The sequence below is a fragment of the Musca vetustissima genome, unplaced genomic scaffold, assembly GCF_032173495.1.
Source record: "Musca vetustissima isolate MV318-11 ecotype Yass unplaced genomic scaffold, APGP_CSIRO_Mvet_v1 utg67107, whole genome shotgun sequence".
Classification (NCBI taxonomy): Eukaryota; Metazoa; Arthropoda; class Insecta; order Diptera; family Muscidae; genus Musca; species Musca vetustissima.
In genome coordinates this window covers 12737-34928 of record NW_026884219.1, presented here as the reverse complement: position 1 = coordinate 34928, position 22192 = coordinate 12737, and the positions used below count along the sequence as shown (strand labels likewise).

General features: G+C 33.9%; 1 protein-coding gene across 1 annotated transcript; it reads left to right on the top strand.

Moving 5' to 3' along the window:
* Window positions 1-1190: 1190 nt before the first annotated feature.
* LOC133331229 (carboxypeptidase B) lies at window positions 1191-21946 on the top strand. The gene is made up of 6 exons (XM_061539630.1): window positions 1191-1285; window positions 19732-20047; window positions 20874-21185; window positions 21253-21363; window positions 21432-21586; window positions 21655-21946. Exons 1-6 carry the CDS (start codon window positions 1206-1208, stop codon window positions 21944-21946), a joined length of 1266 nt encoding a protein of 421 aa, XP_061395614.1. The 5' UTR covers window positions 1191-1205.
* The last annotated feature ends 246 nt before the right edge of the window (window positions 21947-22192 follow it).

Below are 22192 nucleotides of genomic sequence, written 5' to 3'. Positions count from 1 at the left end.
GTTGTGTGGATATGCTGTGGCGTTCATTAGGGTCTGGGCTGTTTGTCAGTCAGTCACCCAGTCAGTCGTCACAGTGATCGTTGGGTTTAATGTTTCACATTGGAAGCTGTGATGTCGTCTCATTTGGACTTTTAACCTTGACACTCACAACTTTTGAGATCCACTCAAAGACAGTGTTTCTACATAAAAGTTAGAGAATTTTTAAACACACACACACATACATATATGCACACAGTTAGTTGTCTAAAAACGACAAATCATACTTTTCAAAATAAAATAAAAACAAAAGCAAAAAAAAAAAACTAGATAAGAAAACCAAAATAAAAATTTGTATATGATTACGGTTTTTTTTTCGGAATTTATTTGATTTGAATTGATTCGGCTGGCTTGGTTGTTGTTGTGTTTCTCATCTCATTATTAGATTTGAAATCTTGCAGATATTTTGGTAACGTCTTCCTTCTAAGTTGTAGTTTTGCATGATTATCAGTCTGTCGCGTTAAGCTAAGCGTTGCGGACGTTAATCGCTAAAATCGTTTAAAAGCTTTAAAGTCTAAGCTTATGTTTTAAATTAAATTAAACAAAAAAAACGTTAGAAAAAAGATCAACAATTATGTAATTAAATAAAATAAGAAGAAAAAAGCAACGTAAAACAAATAATTAAAACTTAAATAAAGTTACATAAATTAAACTAAAAAACACATTGCATTTGGCAAAGCAAAAAAACATTAACTCATCTTTAGTGCAGTGTTAATAAATATTTAGCCAATCAACCACCTCGACTGCTAATTTTACACTCATCTCTGGCTTTGGCAGATATTGAATAACATCTAAACAGACCCATAAACTGCGTTAATCCATTGAAACCGCTCAGTTCCAGATACATCAACAGTGTTGTCGATTTGTTTTTGTTGATGCTGTTACCGCCTTGGTGATTTGTTTTTGTTGTTGCTGCTTATCATTGAATGATGCATGCGATTGGCAAAAAAGTGTTAAAAACAAACATTTAAACATATTCGGTGTAAAAATCACGAGTCGGATTAAAAAAACGAAACGAAAACAAAAGTCACAAATTAAACAAATAAATAAATAATTTATTTGTGTTATTATTACTGTTGAATTACAATAATAGTTGGTGTAAATTATATTTAAGTGACAATTAAATACGGCCACCCACCCATCCATCCGCCAACAGTAATAAATTCAAAATGCGGTTACAATTAATTCTAGCCATTACTGTGGCAGTGCTGGGCACAGCTGTTGCCAGTAATTTGGCAGGATATGAAGGGTAAGTTGAGGTCCTTAGTTGAATTTGGATAATTACCAGGCTGTTAATGTTTCCATATACTACCACATTAACATTTTGAAATGTTGATCATGAAAAATAGATCTCAAGAAACAACGTCTATGACTAAAAATCGAATTTGTCTATAAATAAAAAATAGAGAATTTGTTAAGAAATTTATTTAATTTATATTATTGGCGTTTTTGAAAAATATCCGCCTTGATTTTCACTGTAATATGGTAGTTTGGATTCATATTCTCACCAAAATTATTAATATACGTCCCCTTTTTCGGGGTAGCTCTCATTTAACCCGTTTTGTATATAAAAATAGTTAAGGGGACCTCGGTTCTCGGTTTCAGAAAATTTAATTTTGTTTAATTCAAGAAGAGGCGGGTAAGAGAGGCGTGGGAACGATAGTTAAAAACCAGTAAGGAAAGTAGTAAAGTCGGACTGGGCAGACTATATGATACCCTTCACCACTTTGTGTATATTTTACATATGTATCCTAACAGACGACGCGTTTTGTTAAAGATCTATATCTGAACCGATTTCAGGGAACTTGCCAGAGACTAATTTATATAACATCAGTACGTTGTGTCCATCGGCCTAGCTATGGATCTTTTCACGAAGCTTAGCAACATCATTCTAGACTTAATTCAGTACCCTATACCAAAATTCGTGCAAATCGAAAGATATATAGGGTCTTTGGTGCGCCAATTTTTTCGCAGTAAATTTATGTTTGCAACAGCGAATTTTTCCATTTTGTACTACCGGGCTCCCCCCGAAATGAAATCCTGTGTACGTTGCTGATGGGAGCTATAACTAAATCTGAACCGATTTTCACGAAACTTGGCAGACATCATTCTCGATCTTATTCATAACTCTGTGCCAAATTTTGTGCACATGAAAAGATTTCCAGGGACTTTAGTGCACTATTTACATAAAATCGGGCGAAGATATATATGGGAGCTATATCTAAATCTGAACCGATTTTCGAAAAACTTAGTACACATATTTCTAGACTTAATTCAGTACGTTATGCCAAATTTCGTGCAAATCGAAGGATATATAGGGACATTGGTGGACTATTTACCTAAAATCGGACGAAAATATATTTGGGAGCTATATCTAAATCTGAACCGATTGTTCTGAACACACATTGTTCTAGGCTTAATTCAGTACGCTGTGCAAAATTTCATGCAAATCGTAGGATATATAGGGACTTTGGTGAACCATTTACATTAAATCGGTCAAACATATATAAATCTGAACTGATTTTCAAAAAATTTTACACACATCATTCTAGATCTAATTTATTACGCTATGCCAAATGGGATTTATTGGGTCATCATCAAACTTCAAACCCGTTTTTTTTTGTCGAAGTAGGATGTTTACGAATAGCGGGCGCGATTACTCAAAAATGTATAATCCTACTCCTTCCAATTTTTAGAAAGTTTTCTTGTACATTCATGTATGTCGTATGAATTAGGATAAATGTAATCGGCCAATATCTTCCTTATTTTCATTTTTGATACGTAATCAAAAATAGAGAATTTTCCAAAAATCAAACTTAAAAGGTCCTCCATTTTGTTACTTTTTGTGCGATGTACTCTTTCAAATGCCGTTGGAATTCTTGGATTGGTACGTTCGGAAATCATGACCGCTGTCGAAAAAGCCCTTTTTGTTATCCTATTTTATTTATTTCTATTTTATCCTAATCCGATTATACCCTTCACCACACTGTGGTACAGGGTATTATGTCTTTGTGCATATGTTTGTAACAGGCAAAAATAATCGAGATAGACACATGGTTCCTTTTGAGAATATGCATAGAATCACTTTCTAAGTCGATTTATGCATGTCCGTCCGTCCGTCCGTCCGTCTGTCCGTCTGTCTGTCCATGTTAAATTGTAAACAAAGTACAGGCCGCATTTATTATCCCAATTGGATGAAAATTGGCATAGGTCACTTGTTCGAACCAAGGACGAACCATATTGAAATTGGGAAAAATCGGTTCAGATTTAGATATAGCTCCCATATATATATATATTTAACCGATTTAATGTAAACGGTCCCTATATATATTTCGATTTGCACGAAATTTGGTGCCAACTTTCTAGAATGATGTCTGCCAATTTTCGAGAAAATCGGTCCAGATTTAGATATAGCTCCCATATATAGTTTCGTCCGATTTCATGTAAATGGTGCACCAAAAAAAAATCGGTTCAGATTTAGATATAGCTCCCATATATATATTTAACCGATTTAATGTAAACGGTCCCTATATATCTTTCGATTTGCACGAAATTTGGTGCAGCCTAATCATTTAGGTCTAGAATGATGTCTGCCAATTTTCGTGAAAATCGGTCCAGATTTAGATATAGCTCCCATATATAGTTTCGTCCGATTTCATGTAAATGGTGCACCAAAATCCCTATATATCCTTCGATTTGCACCAAATTTGGCATAACGTACTGAATTGAGCCTAGAATTATGTCTGCCAAGTTTCGTGAAAATCGGTCCAAATTAAGATATAGCTCCCATATATAGTTTCGTCCGATTTCATGTAAATGGTGCACCAAAGTCCCTATATATCCTTCGATTTGCAAGAAATTTGGTATAACGTACTGAATTGAGCCTAGAGTCATGTCTGCCAAGTTTCGAGAAAATCGGTCCAGATTTCTATATAGCTCCCATATATAGTTTCGTCCGATTTCATGTAAATGGTGCACCAAAGTCGCTATATACCTTTCGATTTGCACGAAATTTGGCATAACGTACTGAATGGAGCCTAGAGTGATGTCTGTTTTTTCGTGAAAATCGGTCCAGATTTAGATATAGCTCCCTTTTATTATAGTTTGATTTTAAGTAATTGACGCACCAAGGAACCAATAGGCTGATAGGAACAAAACTTTCTGAAATTAGAACAACCTAAACTGTGACAAGTTTGTTTCAAATCGCTTAATATTTGGATAGAGCTTCCACATATATTTTCGCCCGATTTCAAGTAAATTGGGCATCAAACTCCTCATGTTAGTCAGATTGACATCAAATTTTGCACAACGTACAAAACTGAGCATAGAATTACGTAGTTGCGTTTTCTAGAAGTACAGATATAGCCCAACGGATGACCTATTTATATTTGTTTGAAGTCGATTTACATACTTTATGGATATATCTAGGTAGATTCACATTTAAATAAATATCAACTATTTTAGTTCATCCAATTTCATTTTAATGGTCCTGTTGAATACACCCAAAGTGGTGAAGGGTATCATAAAGTCGGCCTCGTCCGACTTTACTACTTTCCTTACTGGTTTTATATTGGGGCAATGTGAAAATATGGACATATATCGAAAATCTTCTGCAATGATGAGAGAGAGAGAATCTCTAAAAACCGGGAATGCAATGGTGAAAATGGAGTAGTCGCAATGTATATGCAAAATTTGAATTAAATATTTTGAATTCTACCGTTATTTCAGCAGACAATTGGATATGGGATTTGATTCTGATCCTGCTTGTATACTGTATCAGGTGTTTGTTAAATATTTCAAGGTGTGCATAATAGAATTACAAATTTAATATAAACACCGCATACTGGTGGAGGGTGTGGCTTATTAAATTGAAAGAATTCTGTTTTCTTAAATCTATATGTTCTGTAGACAGACTAATTCTCTTTGACTGTCCTTCATACTTAATACACATAATTTGTGGCTCCAATTAATTAAAGCATTTCATAAAAACCCTGCTGTTGTACAGATTAGTTTCCTAAGTAATTCCCCAAAATTATGTTTATAGATTTTGCCATAAATGTGTTATATTCAAATCTGTTGGTATACTGTGATGAGAGATACACAAATTTTCTAAATATTCCATTTCAAAACTTGAAAATCTACTTTTAATAAACAAAAACTTGTTACCAAATTATTTTCAATGTTGCCAAGTAGAAATTGTCCATAAAATTCTAATAAAGTATTAGTTCTCAAGAACATTAAAAAAAAAAAAATCTATTAAAATCAAAAATTTGCAAAACAATAGGTACGATTTTTTAGGTCATCTCACACAAAGGATATAATAATGTTATTATAGCAGACATACTGTCTGCCATAAACTGCTATTCAAATGTTAAATAGGTGTATTATTGTAGTAAAATGTGGTAGTTGATTTTAGACAATCATTTTGGGATATTAATGTGTATATTTCTAAAGAAGACTAGACGACGAATTAAATAATCTCAAACACATTTTTATCTATATTTAAAATATGTACATAATTAAAAAAATCTATAATTTTATTTGAATTTAATAGGTTTGGGACTTGTTCTAGACACATGAAGGCTATATATAAGCTGTTCAGATTTCTTGTTTGAGTTTGGGTTTAAAACCAAATCCCACCTATGATTAAAAATTCGATATTCTAAAAAAATATAGAAGACGAGAATTAAAATATATTATAATAAAAATTAGCAGAATAATTCTGAGATAACTTGCGGCTATTTTCTACCGAACTAACGCTAATATTTGCACATTGTAATATTTGTACAAAAGTTCGGTCCACATTTTCAGGTACATCTACTTAGAAACGGTCGAGGTTTTTATATGAGGCTATCTCATGTTAGATCTCTGATTTTTTTTATTTTATGAGAAAACTAATAAGGTTAAAAAAATTCGATTAGGATCTTTAACATTCCGAAAATGGGCGAGAGAGTAATATATCAAACCATGGACCTACTTTAAAAATATTCTGAATTTTTCACCCATGATCTCTTAATGTTGCTAATGTATGTGCAAAAATCACAAATCTCAAATATTGAAAATATATACATAATCTGGTCTCCCACAAATATTTGGAGGTGTTGCAAACTCTGCATTAAATAATCGATATTTTAGTTTTCATAATTATCTAAAATGGTTGGACTTATGGATTTTTATGGGTCACTATAATGATAATTTCAACCTATTAAATCCAATTAAAACGCCTGAAATCATTAATCACAGATCAATCTTCCATCAAAAAAAGTCACAATTATCTTATCTTAAAATCCGTCGTTGATAATTAAATAATATATGTACGTATTACACTTTACATTATCTTGTTGTCAAATTTGTTATTCCATCTCTGCCGTGCAATAAATAATTAAAGAGCAATTCATCATCGTCATCGCCATCAATACAATAATGATTGTAATAATAAAAATGAGATAAAAAGACTTGTATAAAAACGTAAATATTTGTTCAATTAAGTTTTTCTTGTTAATTATATTTAAATTATAGCCAACAATAAGTAGGGACACAGAAACGACCGAATAAACTTACATATAAACATGTGTATGTGCGTTAAAGCTTGCTCACACTCATTAAAAGATTGCCTTAAAACATTAAATGTTCAATGTTTAAAATGTTTAATCTATAGGTATCTTGATGAGGCTGTGGCATAATTATGGCCAACTGAGCGATAAGCAGTTGCTGAGGAAATTAAGCAGAGGTCAATAATTTGAAGTCATTTGTTTAACACTGGTTACCAATTTACGAGGATGTAAATCATTTTATTATAAAAGGTATTATGGGGCAATAGGCTATTTTAAATAAAATAAATCAGTACGTTGATATTCTTTAATAACTGCAAAATGCAATCGAATAATTAGAAAACCACTGTCCTTTCTAGAAAACCCTAGTTTTATGTCATGCCAAAAGTGTCGGCTAATGACTGATAATCAACAAGTTATTAAAATTTTTGCAGAAAACTGAGGATTAAAAATTTAATAAAAAGATAGATTCCAATTGACAGTAAATTAAGGAAATTAATATGTATTAGAGCTTGGAATTTATCTATTTTTTACCCTCCACGGTAGTATGGTACAGGGACTTAATACCCTGTGGTACAGGGTATTATGGCTTTGTGCATATGTTTGTAACAGGCAAAAGGAAACGAGATAGACCCATAGTTCCTTTTGGGACTATGCATAGAATCACTTTCTGAGTCGATTTATGCATGTCCGTCCGTCCGTCCATCTGTTGGTGTTAAATTGTAAACAAAGTACAGATCGCATTTATAATCCGATTTGGATGAAATTTGGCACAGCTCATTTGTTTGGCCCAAGGACGAACCCTATTTTGTATTGGGAAAAATCGGTTCAGATTTAGATATAGCTCCCATATATATTTTCGTCCGATTTAAGGTAAATTGTGCACCAAAGACCCTATATATATGCCGATTTGCACGAAATTTAGTACAACGTACTGAATCGAGCCTATAATGATGTCTGCCAAGTTTCGAGAAAATCGGCCAGACTTAGATATAGCTCACATATATAGTTTCGTCCGATTTAAGGTAAATTGTGCACCAAAGTCCCTATAAATCTTTCGATTCGCACCAAATTTGGCATAACTTACTGAATAGAGCCTAGAGTGATGTCTGCCAAATTTCGAGAAAATCGGTCCAGACTTAAATATAGCTACCATATATAGTTTCGTCCGATTTGATGTAAATGGTGCACCAAAGACCCTATATATCTGTCGATTTGCACGAAATTTAGTATAACGTACTGAATTGAGCCTAGAATGATGTCTGCCAAGTTTCGTGAGAATCGGTCCAGATTTATATATAGCTCCCATATATAGTTTCGTCCAATTTCATGTAAATGGTGCACCAAAGTCCCTATATATCTTTCGATTTGCACGAAATTTAGTATAACATTCTGAATTGAGCCTAGAGTGATGTCTGCCAAGTTTCGAGAAAATCGGTCCAGATTTAGATATATATATATATATATATATATTTTGTCCGATTTCATGTAAATGGTGCACCAAAGTCCCTATATATCCTTCGATTTGCATGAAATTTGGCATAATGTACTGAATCGAGCCTAGAGTGATGTCGGTGAAGTTTTGTGAAATCTTTCAAATCATAGAATTGTTGCGTTTTCTAGAAGTACAGGCATAGTCTGACAGATGGCCAATTTATATTTGTTTGAAGTCGATTTACATACTTTTGTCCCATTGTAACAAACGAATGATATGTTTATGGATAGATCTAGGTAGATGCACATTTAGAGAAATATCATCAGCTGTTTAATATACCCATGTGGTGAAAGGTATATAGTCGACTTTCCTTACTGGTTACTACTTTCCTTACTGGTTTTATCGTACGGTTTGTAACTCATCGAAATATTCATTTCCGATCCTATTAAGTAAATATATTATTCATCAGGGCAAAATTCTACGACGATGGAGCCATGTCCGTCCGTCCGTCCCTCCGTCCCTCCGTCCGTCTGTTTTAATCACGCTATCTTCTGAAGGAATTGAGATAGGGCGCTGAAATTTCGCATAGGTTTGTAGATGCACATTTAGATAAATATCATCAGCTGTTTAATATACCCATAGTGGTGAAGGGTATATATTCGGCCCCGTCCGACTTTACTACTTTCCTTACTGATCTTATCATACGTTTTGTAACTCATCGAAATATTCATTTCCGATCCTATAAAGTAAATATATTATTGATCAGGGCAAAATTCTATGACGATCGAGCCATGTCCGTCCGTCCGTCTGTTTTAATCACGCTATCTTCTGAAGGAATTGAGATAGGGTGCTGAAATTTCGCATAGGTTTGTCTTTTGTCAACTTTGAAGATGGGATATTTGGTATTTTTGGGGTTCTTGAGCGGGTTTTTCGAATTCGCTGAAATTTAGTACATTGTGTTCTTAGTGGGTATTAAATGTCTCCACAACAAAATTATAGATATAAGCCCTCTTTTACTGGTATCCCCCATATAACGGTACCTCCTAATTTTCAGTATTTTTGGCATTTTGATCGTATTTTTCCACCGAATTTAGTATTTTGAGTTCTTAATAGGTACCAAATTTCTCCACAAAAAATTATGAATATAGGTCCATTTTTTCGGATAGCGCTCATTTAGGGCTACCTAAAATTTTCGGTATTTTGGAATTCTTGAGGGTATTTTTCAACCGAATTCGCTGTAATTTGGCATTTTATAGTCGTATATGGTAACAAACCTCCCTACCAAAAAAGAATAATATTCGCCCCTTTTTTTGGGTAGTCCCATATAACACTCATTGGTATATTAAAATAGTTATATGATTTATTCCGCGTTTTGGGTTTGGTTCTAAGACTCTGTTGTAATCATTTCACATGCGGAGGATATCGTAATGTTCGATAATGAACTATAGGCCTCATTTAGGCCTAGTCCCAGCCCCTGTGTGGGAGGTACCAGAACGAGTGGACCAATATTCCCCAACATCGAAATTGAACTATGTTTGGAATAAATAATAACATGGGAAAAGTTTGGATGAAATCTAAATCTACATGTATGAATCAATAAAGACACATATTGTGATCAAGAATATATAATCCTTATAGGGTCTCCGGTGAATATGTTGAGGTATATCCTTCACTCTAATGAAGGGTGCATAACCCATAATACATTCTGATGTGGGTTATGCATATACAGTCAATCCCAACCACTGAACCAGTTACAATGATTAGATACTTGATATCTGTCTTCTCTGTTTTAAGTTTTGAGCAACATTGAATTATATCCACTTCGGATGGAAATGTCTGATAGGACCTGAATCTCACCGAAAACATGAACAAATTGTTTGCAATAGCTATTCTACTCTCTGATGACCATACATATTTATCCGAAAAGACGTCGCCTTTTAAAAGGAATTTTGACATGAAATTGAACGAACTTATATAAGTTAATTTCATTTGGGCAAGTTTAGAGTCGTTTGCGCACAGCGGGACAGATTTCTGTAAATCGATCTGAACCGATTTCAAGCAAAATTGCCAGAGATTAATTTGTATTAACTTCAGTACGTTGTGTCAATAGGCCTAGCTATGGATCTTTAGTGCACCATTAACTTAAAATCGGACGAAAATATATATAGGTACACATTCTATATACATCATACCAGACTTAGTTCAGTACGCTATACCAAATTTCGTGCAAATCGAAAGATATATAGGGATTTTGGTGCATAAATTACTTTAAATCGGACGAAAATATATATGAAAGATATATATAAATCTGAACTGATTTTCACGAAACTTTGCACACATTATTCTAGGCTTAATTTAGTACGCTATACCAAAATTAGTGCAAATCAAAAGATTTGCAGGGACTTTGGTGCACCATTTACCTAAAATCGGGCGAAGCTATATATAAATCTGAACCGATTTTCACGAAACTTAGAACACATCATTCTAGACTTAATTCAATACGCTATGCCAAAATTCGTGCAAATCAAATGATTTTCAGGGACTTTGGTGTAACATTTACAAAAAATCGGGGGAGACTATATATACCAAAATTCGTGCCAATCAAAAGATTTGCAGGGATTTTGGGTCACCATTTACCTAAAATCGGGTGAAACTATATATGGGAGCTATATCGATTTTCACGAAACTTAGCTCACGTCATTCTAGACTTAATTCAATACGCTATGCTAAAATTGGTGTAAATCAAATGATTTTCAGGGATTTTAGGTGAATGGTGCACCAACATTCACCTAAAATCGGGCGAAAATATATATGGGAGCTATATCTAAATCTGAACCGATTTTCACGAAACTTAGCACACATCATTCTAGACCGAATTTAGTAGGCTATACCAAATTTCGTGCAAATCGAAAGATATATAGGGACTTTGGTACACCATTTACGTAAAATCGGGCGAAACTAAATATGGGAGCTATATCTAAATCTGAACCGATTTTCACGAAACTTAGCACACATCATTCTAGACTTAATTCAATACGCTATGCCAAAATTCGTGCAAATCAAATGATTTTCAGGGACTTTGGTGCACCATTTACAAAAAATCGGGCGAGACTATATATGGGAGTTATATCTAAATCTGAACCGATTTTCACGAAACTTAGCACACATCTTTTTAGACCTAATTCAGTAGGATATACCAAATTTCGTGCAAATCGGAACATATATAGATACTTTGTTACACCATTTACCTTCAATCGGACGAATATATATGGGAGCTATATCTAAATCTGAACCGATTTTTCCCAATTTCAATAGAGTTCGTCCCTGTGCCAAATAATTGAGCTATGTCATATTTCATCCAAATCGGATTATAAATGCGACCTGTACTTTGTTTACAATTTAACATCAACAGACGGACGGACGGACATGCATAAATCGACTCAGAAAGTTATTCTATGCAAAGGAACCATGTGTCTATCTCGTTTCCTTTTGCCTGTTACAAACATATGCACAAATAAATAATACCCTGTACCACAGTGTGGTGAAGGGTATATAAAATATCAACACATTCATGGTTGTTCGATTTTCTTTCTCAAGTATGATCTTTCAACTTTAAACTTCTTTAAATTGAAATAACAAATTCCATATTCATAACTTATGCAGCCAGTGTTCACTTTATTTCTATTAACACATATATCTTTATAATACATATACACATATGTAAACATCTTTATAAAAATTTCAAAATATCTGTTGATGTTAATCCATAGTTGACTTATTAATCAACTATAGTGTTTATTTAGCAATTCTAATGATTTATCAACACGTCAACGAAATAAATTTTAAATAAACTAGAAATCAATATCTTCCGCCTTTCCAAATGGCGGTGCTTCTTCATGAAATGTTTGAAAATTAAAAAAACAAAACCCAAATGAAGGGTAAGGTCAGTGGATGAAAAACAAAAAAATAACACTCCTAACGTGAATATAATTTATTATAAAACATATTTGTTTTTTTTTATAATAAAAACAAACCAACTAATAATATGCCATGACTACTGTCATTATGTGCAATATATATGGTGTTGGAATTTTGTTATAATAAAATTTCCATTTATTAAATCTATTTTTATATAAAAAACAACGAAGATGTTTAAAACAATGAAAACAGGTGGTGTTGTTGGTTTCATCTCTGTGCTATTGTTGTGACTATGCTGCTGGTATGTGGTGTCACATCACGTGACTAATTTTTTTGTGTTGTTATTGTAGTAATTTTTTATTTACACTCAAAGAAAATTGGAATTAATTTTTAGAAGTCCTGTTAAAAGTTGTAAATTTTTTCTATAGCTGGATTTCGTTCTAGAAGACCTCCTAAATAACTTCAGAAGGTTCAATATATATAAAACATAGTTATGTTATACCCTCCACCATAAGGTAGAGTATATGTTATCTCGAAATATTCGAATGGTATATAGATCCATATTTGGATATAGCCTTCATAAATGGCACCGCCTCTTTTTTTGGATATATGGTGCATAATTTACATAAAAATATTTAAATCTGAACCGATTTCAAACTTAACACAAAACACCCACGTCAATAGATTACCTAATTTAGTACTCTGTGCAAAATTGTTTCTTAATCGGACAAATATTGGTAGTTTTTCGTCCGATTTAATGTAAATGGTGTACCGAAGTCCCTATATATCTTCCGATTTGCACGAAATTTGGCATAGCTCACTCAATTAAGTCTAGCATGATGTGTGTATAATTTCTTGAAAATCGGCTCAGATTTAGATATAGCTCCCATACATAGTTTCATCCGATTTTATGTAAATGGTATACCAAAGTCCCTATATATATTTCGAATTGCACGAAATTTGGCATAGAGCATTGAATTGGAACATAGGGTATTGAATTAGGCCCAGAATGATGAGTGCTAAGTTACGTGAAAATCGGTTCAGATATATATATATATATAAATTTTCGTCCGATTTTATGTAAATGGTGCTCCAAAGTCTCTATATATCTTTCGATTTGCACGAAATTTAGCATAACGTGCTGAATTGAGTCTAGAATGACGTGTGTCAAGTTTCGAGGATATCGGCTCGGATTTAAATATAGCTCCCATATATATTTTCGTCCGATTTAAGATAAATGGGGCACCAAAGACCCTATATATATTTCGAATTGCACGAAATTTGGCATAGGGTACTGAATTGGGACCAGAATGATGTGTGCTAAGTTTCGAGAAAATCGGTTCAGATTTAGATATAGCTCCCATATATATTTTCGTTCGATTTTATTTAAATGGTGCACCAAAGTCCCTAAATATCTTTCGAATTGCATGCAATTTGGCATAGGATACTGAATTAGGTCCAGAATGATGCGTGCTAAGTTTCTTGAAGATCGGTTCAGATATAGACATAGCTCCCATATGTATTTTCGTTCGATTTTATGTAAATTGTGCATCAAAATCTCTATATATCTGTCGATTTGCACGAAATTTAGCATAGCATGCTGAATTGATTCTAGAATGATTTGTGCTTAGTTTCGAGAAAATCGGGTCAGATTTAGATATAGCTTACATACATATTTTCGTCCGATTTTATGTTTATGTTGGTGCCTTGAAATCGGTTCAGATTTAGATATAGCTTAGCTTGCATATATAATTTCGACCTATTCATGTTTATTGTACACCAAATAATAAATGGGTACCTGGTTAATATTACATTTTAAACAGTGAAGCTTACCAAATAGTGTGTAGAATGGAATATGTTGGGGTTGATGTTTATATTCAATAACCGGGTACATTTGTACCTTTTTTGAATAAAAATGTTGTAAAATTTTTAATAATGGAGATGTTTGAATCAAATTTTGAGGAATCATTCTTGAGGTATTTTCACAGATAATCGAAGAAAAGAATTATAAATATTTTCACTATAAATTTTTTTAAAGTTATTACCTACGTAGATCAATAACAGTGGTACATTTGTACCCATCCAAAGATAGCTCTGTAACTCATTAAAAAATTGGACTATCGTGAGGTTTTTTATTTTAAATTAGTCTATAAGGATCTGATCTAGATGTAGGAACTCAAAAGTATACATACATTAAAACAATATATATTTAAATCCATGCTTAAATGATGATCTATCTAAAACAGTCATAATAAATTCGTTATAGCTTTCGAATGGTATCATATAGTCGGCCAGTGTGACTTTACTGTTTTCCTTACTGGTTTTTATGGTGGTCCTGACCGGAAAAATTACGTCTGAAAAAAAGTCATCTATTTATAGATTTCCAGTGAAGGCCTTTAGAAAATTTTCTATATATGGAAAAAACATACAGGGTCTATACTGTATAAGGAAGGTCATCATTCTAACCTTAGAAAATAAGAAAGTAAATATACATATATTGTTGTATAGAAGATCTATGTATATAAGGTTTTATATTTATGGAAAACATATAGACCGAAATATGAATCTCTAGAAGATACATCATTTTTATCTGTAAGAGAAATATTTATGTAAGTATATACTTTAGAAGGTCACATAAACGAACTTTTGAAAGTGTACTATTTTTTAGAGGATCTCCTAAATATCTATTGTAGTTCACCTCTTGTAGGTTCAAAGGCCTAAAGAAGTTCTTCTTTAGAAAGCCTACATATTTTTATTAATTATTTATTTCTTAAGTACAATAGAACCTATCAATGGAAGGCTTATATTATGTCTTTTACCATTTTGTAGCAAATACTCTAATTTATGTGGAAATATTACACAATTGTTTTAAGTTACTTTACGTCATTATAATTAACTTTAGAAAAAAAAGAAATTATCTGCCACTAATCGATTGTCCCATGTGTTCGATATATTTATGTGTATACATACAACTGTGAAGTTAATTTTGCATTTTATTGATTAATGTTTATTTAAAAGTGTTACAAAGATTTATAATTTGTTTCATTGTGTGTGTATGTGTGTTTTTGGGCTTTCAAACAAAATATCATTAACATACAATTGAACAAACGAAACAACAACAAGAATACCAATAAAAAATATGTTAATAATAATTATAGGTAAAGCCGCCTCGTGGTCATCGATGACAGCGAATGACCGAAAACAACCACAAACAAATGTGAATGATAAACAAATAAATTATTTGTTGTTGTGGTCGGTTGTTGAGTGACTTTGTTAAATGTGAATGTGTGTGTATTTCGGTCTAGTCAATCTCAGTTATTGGCTTCATCATCACCACTGCAAACAAACAACGTTTTGCTAATACATATGTATGGATAATAATGACAGGCTATGAAGATGTTGACCATAAAATAGTATTAAACGTTATTTCGTTTTTTTCGTTTTGTATAGATGCTCCGTATCATTTTTGTTTACACCATCATAAACAATGGCATTTAAATGACAGTTAAGTTATACGATTTGACACCATAAAAATTTAGTTAGATATTCACGATTTATTTGCATCTTCACATAATTCCGGTCTGATTAGGAATTTTGAGATAAATAAAATATAGGTTTTTATTGCTATTGTCGGTGGAGGCATTGACGTTCTATTGACAATTTCCAAACAAAGGTTAAAAAAGTGTTAATCAATGGATGGACAAATTAAATATGTCATTGTGCAAAATAATATAAAGCGTAATGTGATGTTAATTTATTTTAAGAGGTATATTCTTTATCATGCTCAATATCAAGTTTTCATTGGTCTTCATTGATAATTTCAAGGTTCCATTCTTGCCATTAGAATAATTAAATGTAGATTTTTGCACAAAAAATAAATAGAAATAAGTGCGAAATACATTCAAGTCGACCGTGCCGAACTTTTTATACCCTTCGCATTGAGGTGGTTATGGTACAACATAGACATTATAAACCAGTAAGGAAAGTAGTAAAGTCGGACGGGGCCGACTATATGATACTCTTCACCATATTCGACGGACCCATGTTTATACCCTTCACCACACTGTGGTATAGGGTATTATGTCTTTGTGCATATGTTTGTAACAGGCAAAAGGAAACGAGATAGACACATGGTTCCTTTTGAGAATATGCATAGAATCACTTTCTAAGTCGATTTATGCATGTCCGTCCGTCCGTCTGTCTGTCTGTGCATGTTAAATTGTAAACAAAGTACAGGTCGCATTTATGATCCGAATTGGATGAAATTTGGCATAGATCACTTATTCGGCCCCAGGACGAACGCTATTGAAATTGGGAAAAATCGGTTCAGATTTAGACATAGCATCCATATATATATATATTTAACCGATTTAATGTAAACGGTCCCTATATATCTTTCGATTTGCACGAAATTTGGTACAGCCTAATTAATACAGTCTAGAATTATGTCTGCCAAGTTTCGTGAAAATCGGTTCAGATTTAGATATAGCTCCCATATATAGTTTCGTCCGATTTAAGGTAAATGGGGCAGCAAATTCCCTATTTATCTTTCGATTTGCATGAAATTTGGCACAGGGTACTGAATTAGGTCCAGAATGATGTGAGCCAAGTTTCGAAAAAATCGGTTCAGATTTAGATATACCTCCCATATATAGTTTCGTCCGATTTAAGGTAAATGGTGCACCAAAGTCCCTATATATTTTTCGATTTGCATGAAATTTGGCACAGCGTACTGAATTAAGTCTAGAATGATGTCTGCCAAGTTTCGTGAAAATCGGTCCAGATTTAGATATAGCTCCTATATATAGTTTCGTCCGATTTCATGTAAATGGTGCACCAAAGTCCCCATATATCTTTCCATTTGCACGAAATTTGGCATGACGTATTGAATTGAGCCTCGAGCGATGTCTGCAAATTTTCGTGAAAATCGGTTCAGATCTAGATATATATTTTTTGCACAAAATTGAGCCTAGAATAACGTAGTTACGTTTTCTAGAAGTACAGACATAGCCCAACGGGTGACCTATTGATATTTGTTTGAAGCCGATTTTCATACTTTTGTCCCAAACGAATGACATGTTTATGGATAGATCTAGTCCGATTCACATTTAGATAAATATCACATATTTTATTTCATCCACTTTCATGTTAATAATGTTGTTTAATATACCCATAGTGGTGAAGGGTATCATATAGTCGGATCCGTCCGACTTTACTACTTTCCTTACTGGTTTTTGTACAGGGTTGTCCATATTCGACGACCCATGTTTTTTTTTTTTTTTAAACAAAGAAAAAAATAAAAGTTTGGCGGTTGGCAATGTTAAATATTTAATTTGTTCCAAGTTGATTTGTTTACATCATTTTTGGATATGATGCCTCTCAAATGGCCGCCTCTGGCGTTGATGACGTATTGTGTCCATTTTGCTGCATTTTCCATTGTTTTGCTAACATTTCGGCCGGAATTGCGACTATTTCTTCACGAATGTTGTCCTTGAGCTCTTCTACGGTCCTTGGCTTGTTAACGTAAACCTTTGACTTCAAATATCCCCACAAGAAGAAGTCAGGCGGCGTCAAATCGGGCGAATGCGGTGGCCATTCCAAATCACCACTTTTCGACATCATACGGCCCGGAAACAAATTCTTCAGAAAATCTATTGTTATGCGACTTGGGTGCGGTGGAGTGCCGTCTTGGTGAAACCAGAACTGCCTCATACGCTTTCGCCGAATAATTGGCATCACAAAAATTGGTCATCATGTCGCGATAACGCTCCTGATTGATGGTAACAGCATGGCCATTTTCATTTTGGAAGAAAAACGGCCCACCAAACTGTGACTTTTTCGTCATGAAGAGGCACTTCTTGAATCCCCTGAGGATTTTCAGTGGCGTAAAAACGGCAATTTTGCTTATTTACGGTCCCATTCAATGTGAAATGGACTTCATCGGACATGATAATTTTGTTCCAAAATTGCTCGTCATCTTCGGCCATTTCGATGACTCTTTGGGCCCATTCCAATCGACGAGGCTTGTCCGCAGACAACATTCTTTGCGTCAATTGAATTTTGTACGGGAACAAATGCAAATCAATGCGAATAATCCGTTGTAAAGTGGACCGAGCCATGCCCAACTGCTGAGAACGGCTTTTTTGGGATGTTCATGGGGACCTCTCAACACTGGCTCGTAGGGCAGCGATATTCTCGGCCGATCGCCTTGGTCGTCTTTTATATGGCCTCTTCGGATTAGAAAGAGTCTTACCAGTCGAAAATTTTTCGTATAAACGCTTAATGGTGTTCTTAGAAGGCGCACTTCTATATATGGGAGCTATATCTAAATCTGAAACGATTTTCACGAAATTTGGCACACGTTATTCTAGACTTAATTCGGTTCGCTATGCCAAAATTCGTGCAAATTAAATGATTTTCAAGGACTTTCTTGCACCATTTACCTTGAATCGGGCGAAACTATATATGGGAGTTATATCTATATGTGAACCGATTTTCAATAGGGTTCGTCCTTGGGCCAAATAAGTGAGCTGTGCCAAATTTCATCCAAATCGGATCATAAATGCGACCTGTACTTTGTTCACAAAAATACATGGACAGACAGACGAACATGCGTAAATCGATTCAGAAAGTGATTCTATGCATATTCTCAAAAGGAACCATGGGTCTATCTCGATTCCTTTTGCCTGTTACAAACATTTGCACAAAGACATAAAACCTTGTACCACAGTGTGGTGCTCAGATATTTTTTAATCCTCTGAGAAAATCGAATACGAAATTCCAGTCCTTTGAAAAATGAGGATCAAATCTTCAAAATATGGTGAAATTTTTAAAAATGGACCTACATTGTAAATAGTTTGGCAGGTAATTTTGTTTACTTACTGACTAAAATAAATACCAATTTATAGAAATAGAGGTGCAGGACCATTAAAATTACATAGCATAGGGTGCATAACCCACTTAAGAAGAGTTTTTGCCCATCGAGAAACCGAAATTTCAAATGACAGCTAATTTTGTTGGAAAAGTGTCTAGGCTATTAAAAGGCATTAGAAGAGATTTGTTAAATCATGGAATTGTATTGAAAGTTTTCTAAGGAAAAAACACATATCTTGGATCGACAAATTATATACATTTCTATTGGAAAATGCGGCTAAAACCTTCAACATGTCAAGGTATATTTATAATGGGCCTATGTCAAAATCGGAACCTATAGTGAACAATATCTGCAAATAATTAGTTTATACCCAATGTACACGTATTGTAATATTCCAGACATTTCGTTGGGATGCAACGCAACTAAAATCTTAAAAATCTAGAATGCAACCTTATAGGTCAAAATATGGACCTATATTGACAATTTTTTTTGTAAATAATCTGTTTATCTACAGTTGAAATGCCAACTTTATTAGCGCCAAAACAGTCTTAAAATTGGCGGGACATTTATATGAAGGGTATGTCAAAACGTGGACCATAGCTCTACCCATCATGAACCAGCAAATTACAGTAGCTTCGTTTGTGAACTGCCCCTTTGACCATCAAAATGTCGACAATGGGGCTAGACCTCTAGATGAAGATTATATCATAAAACATGGACTTCATTGAACTTGAAATGTCAGTTTACAATTATTGAAGTATTTATATAAAATTGGGTGGGACCTTTAAGAAAGTGCTAGTCAAATTAAGAACCTACATACATGAAAATTTTCTACGAATGCTTTGTTCCCCGATAAAATATTCGGAATTTAAAAAAATTTAATATAAATAATTATTATTTTTTCTTCTCTTTTCCAGCTACAACAAATATACCGTCTTCCACGATAAAGATAATGCCTTCCAGTATATGGTCGATCTGCAATCCCAAGATGTTGATTTGGATTTCTGGTTGCTATCACGTAATATGTCTATTGTATCGGTTAGTCCAGTTATGATACCGATTTTTGAAGAACGTCTCAATGAATTGGGTGTTACATATCAAGCAGTACCCCTTATGGAAGTGATGAGATCATTCAATGAAACTTTGAGCAGTTGTGAGGGTAGTGATTGTGAACACAGTCGTACAAGGAGACAAGCACGTGGTTTCTTCAGTCATTTTCCCAGATATCCAGAGGTGAGAATTTTGTATAGAAATTTTAATAGATATAAATAATAGATGAAAAGAATAATGAACTATGAGGTAAACCACAAAATGGAGTGCTGCAGAAGGACCTATACACGCGTTTTTATATATCTCTTAAAATAGTAATATGTCTCTTTTTCAACGACCTACCTATAGCCATGTCAGTCCTTCTTTCCGTATATTGAAATCGCTATAGAGCTCACAATATAAATATTAATCGGTCCATATAGACAGACCTCATATATGGAATACCTGCTATCACTCTTTTGTATTCTATAGGTAGTGAGCATCCTGCAGATCTACATAGAATTTATCTTAACGACTTTCTATATATATAACCTTCCTAAATGTATTATCATTAGTTGTAGAAGTCATATTATGCATATAGGCCTTCTAAATAAAGTAAAATTTTGACCTTCTATCAGCCGTATATATATGTATAATATCACCTATTGCTTTCATAAATATATGGTCTGTTCCCGTACTGTTTTTACTACGACAACGAATTTTAATTTATGATATCAAAGAAAATAGTAAAATCTAGCAGATTCTTGCAGTACGGGAACAGACCAATAATATCCATAATTTCTACACCTTATCGATGTTCCTGAAACATATAGCTATATATGTCAGTTATAGACATATAGATTCTATATGTCATTTATAGTCTGACGACTTTTTATAGAATTTTCTTAGTGGGAGGACCTCTCATAGTTCTGCTATTATTGCATTGACTTTAATAGTAGATCTTCTTCTATGCCACCTATAGCTATAGTACTATTGTTCTCAAATTTCCCTCATCCTATGTCTCTTCCAGATTTTAGCTTTTATGAATGGATTGGCATCACGCTACCCCCAATTTTGTCGTTATGAATCTTTGGGTCGCTCATCGGAGGGACGTCACTTGGCTGCCTTGTCAATTTCCCTAAATAGCCGTACACGTCCACGTCGTGTTGCCTATATTCAAGCTGGTGTTCATGGTCGTGAATGGATCACCCCAATGTCAGTGCTTTACTTTGCCAATGAGTTGCTATCGAATATTCGTGCCTTCCAAAAGGTACTCAACGATGTCGAAGTATATTTGCTGCCATTGGCCAATCCGGATGGTTATGAGTACACATTTACAACGGTAAGTTTCCGTATGAAAGAAATATTGTGACATATTTGTTTTTAATTTATTCTCGTTTCCTCTTCAGGATCGTTTCTGGCGTAAAAACAGACATCGTTATCCTGGTCGTTCATGTGTTGGTGTTGATATTAATCGTAATTTTGCCAATAATTGGAATCTTCGTGGTGCCAGTCAAAATGTAATTGAAATGGAAAAAAATGAATATCAAACAGAACTAACCTTTTTGTGTCTTCTTTTCCATTCCAGCTTTGCTCTGAAGTCTTTTCGGGCACATCGCCTGCCTCTGAACCGGAAACATCGGCAATAACCCGTTACTTGGAATACAATCGTCATCGTGTCAAGTTGAGTTTGGATGTCCATTCGTTTGGCAAATTTATTTTCTATCCTTACGGCTATTCCAGGTAAGTTCATTTCATTTCATTTTGTTGGATGGAAACTGGCAATTAAAGTATGATTTCCTGTCTTACAGAAATGCCAATGCCCCCACCCGTAACTTCTTACATCAGGTGGCATTGCGTGCCGGCAGTCAGATAGCCAAATATCGTGGTACCGTTTACACGGTCGGTACATCGGCCAACATTTTGTATGAAGCTGCCGGTGGTCTTGATGATTTTGCCTACGGCAATTTGGGCATCCCCATGTCGTTTACCCTCGAATTGCCGGGTGAAAATTTCCAAGTGGCCTCCAGTGACATCATCCACATATGCAAAGAGACTTTTGCTGGTTTTGTTGAATTTATTCGTCATGTTAGTTTGTTTTAATTACCTCGACGTTTTTCTATTTGTGAAATTAGTCGATGAACTTTTAAAGTCATCGGAGTACATTATTTTAGGGTTAGAATATAGAACAAATCTCTATATATTTATATAACGCTATTATTGCAAATCTTTTTAAAGATAACAACAATTTATACTCATAGTTTTTTGTTAGAATTCCATACTCCTATTGGGTATACACGGTATGTACATAGCCATTGTGTATGTCTGTATGTGTACTTATATTAGTGA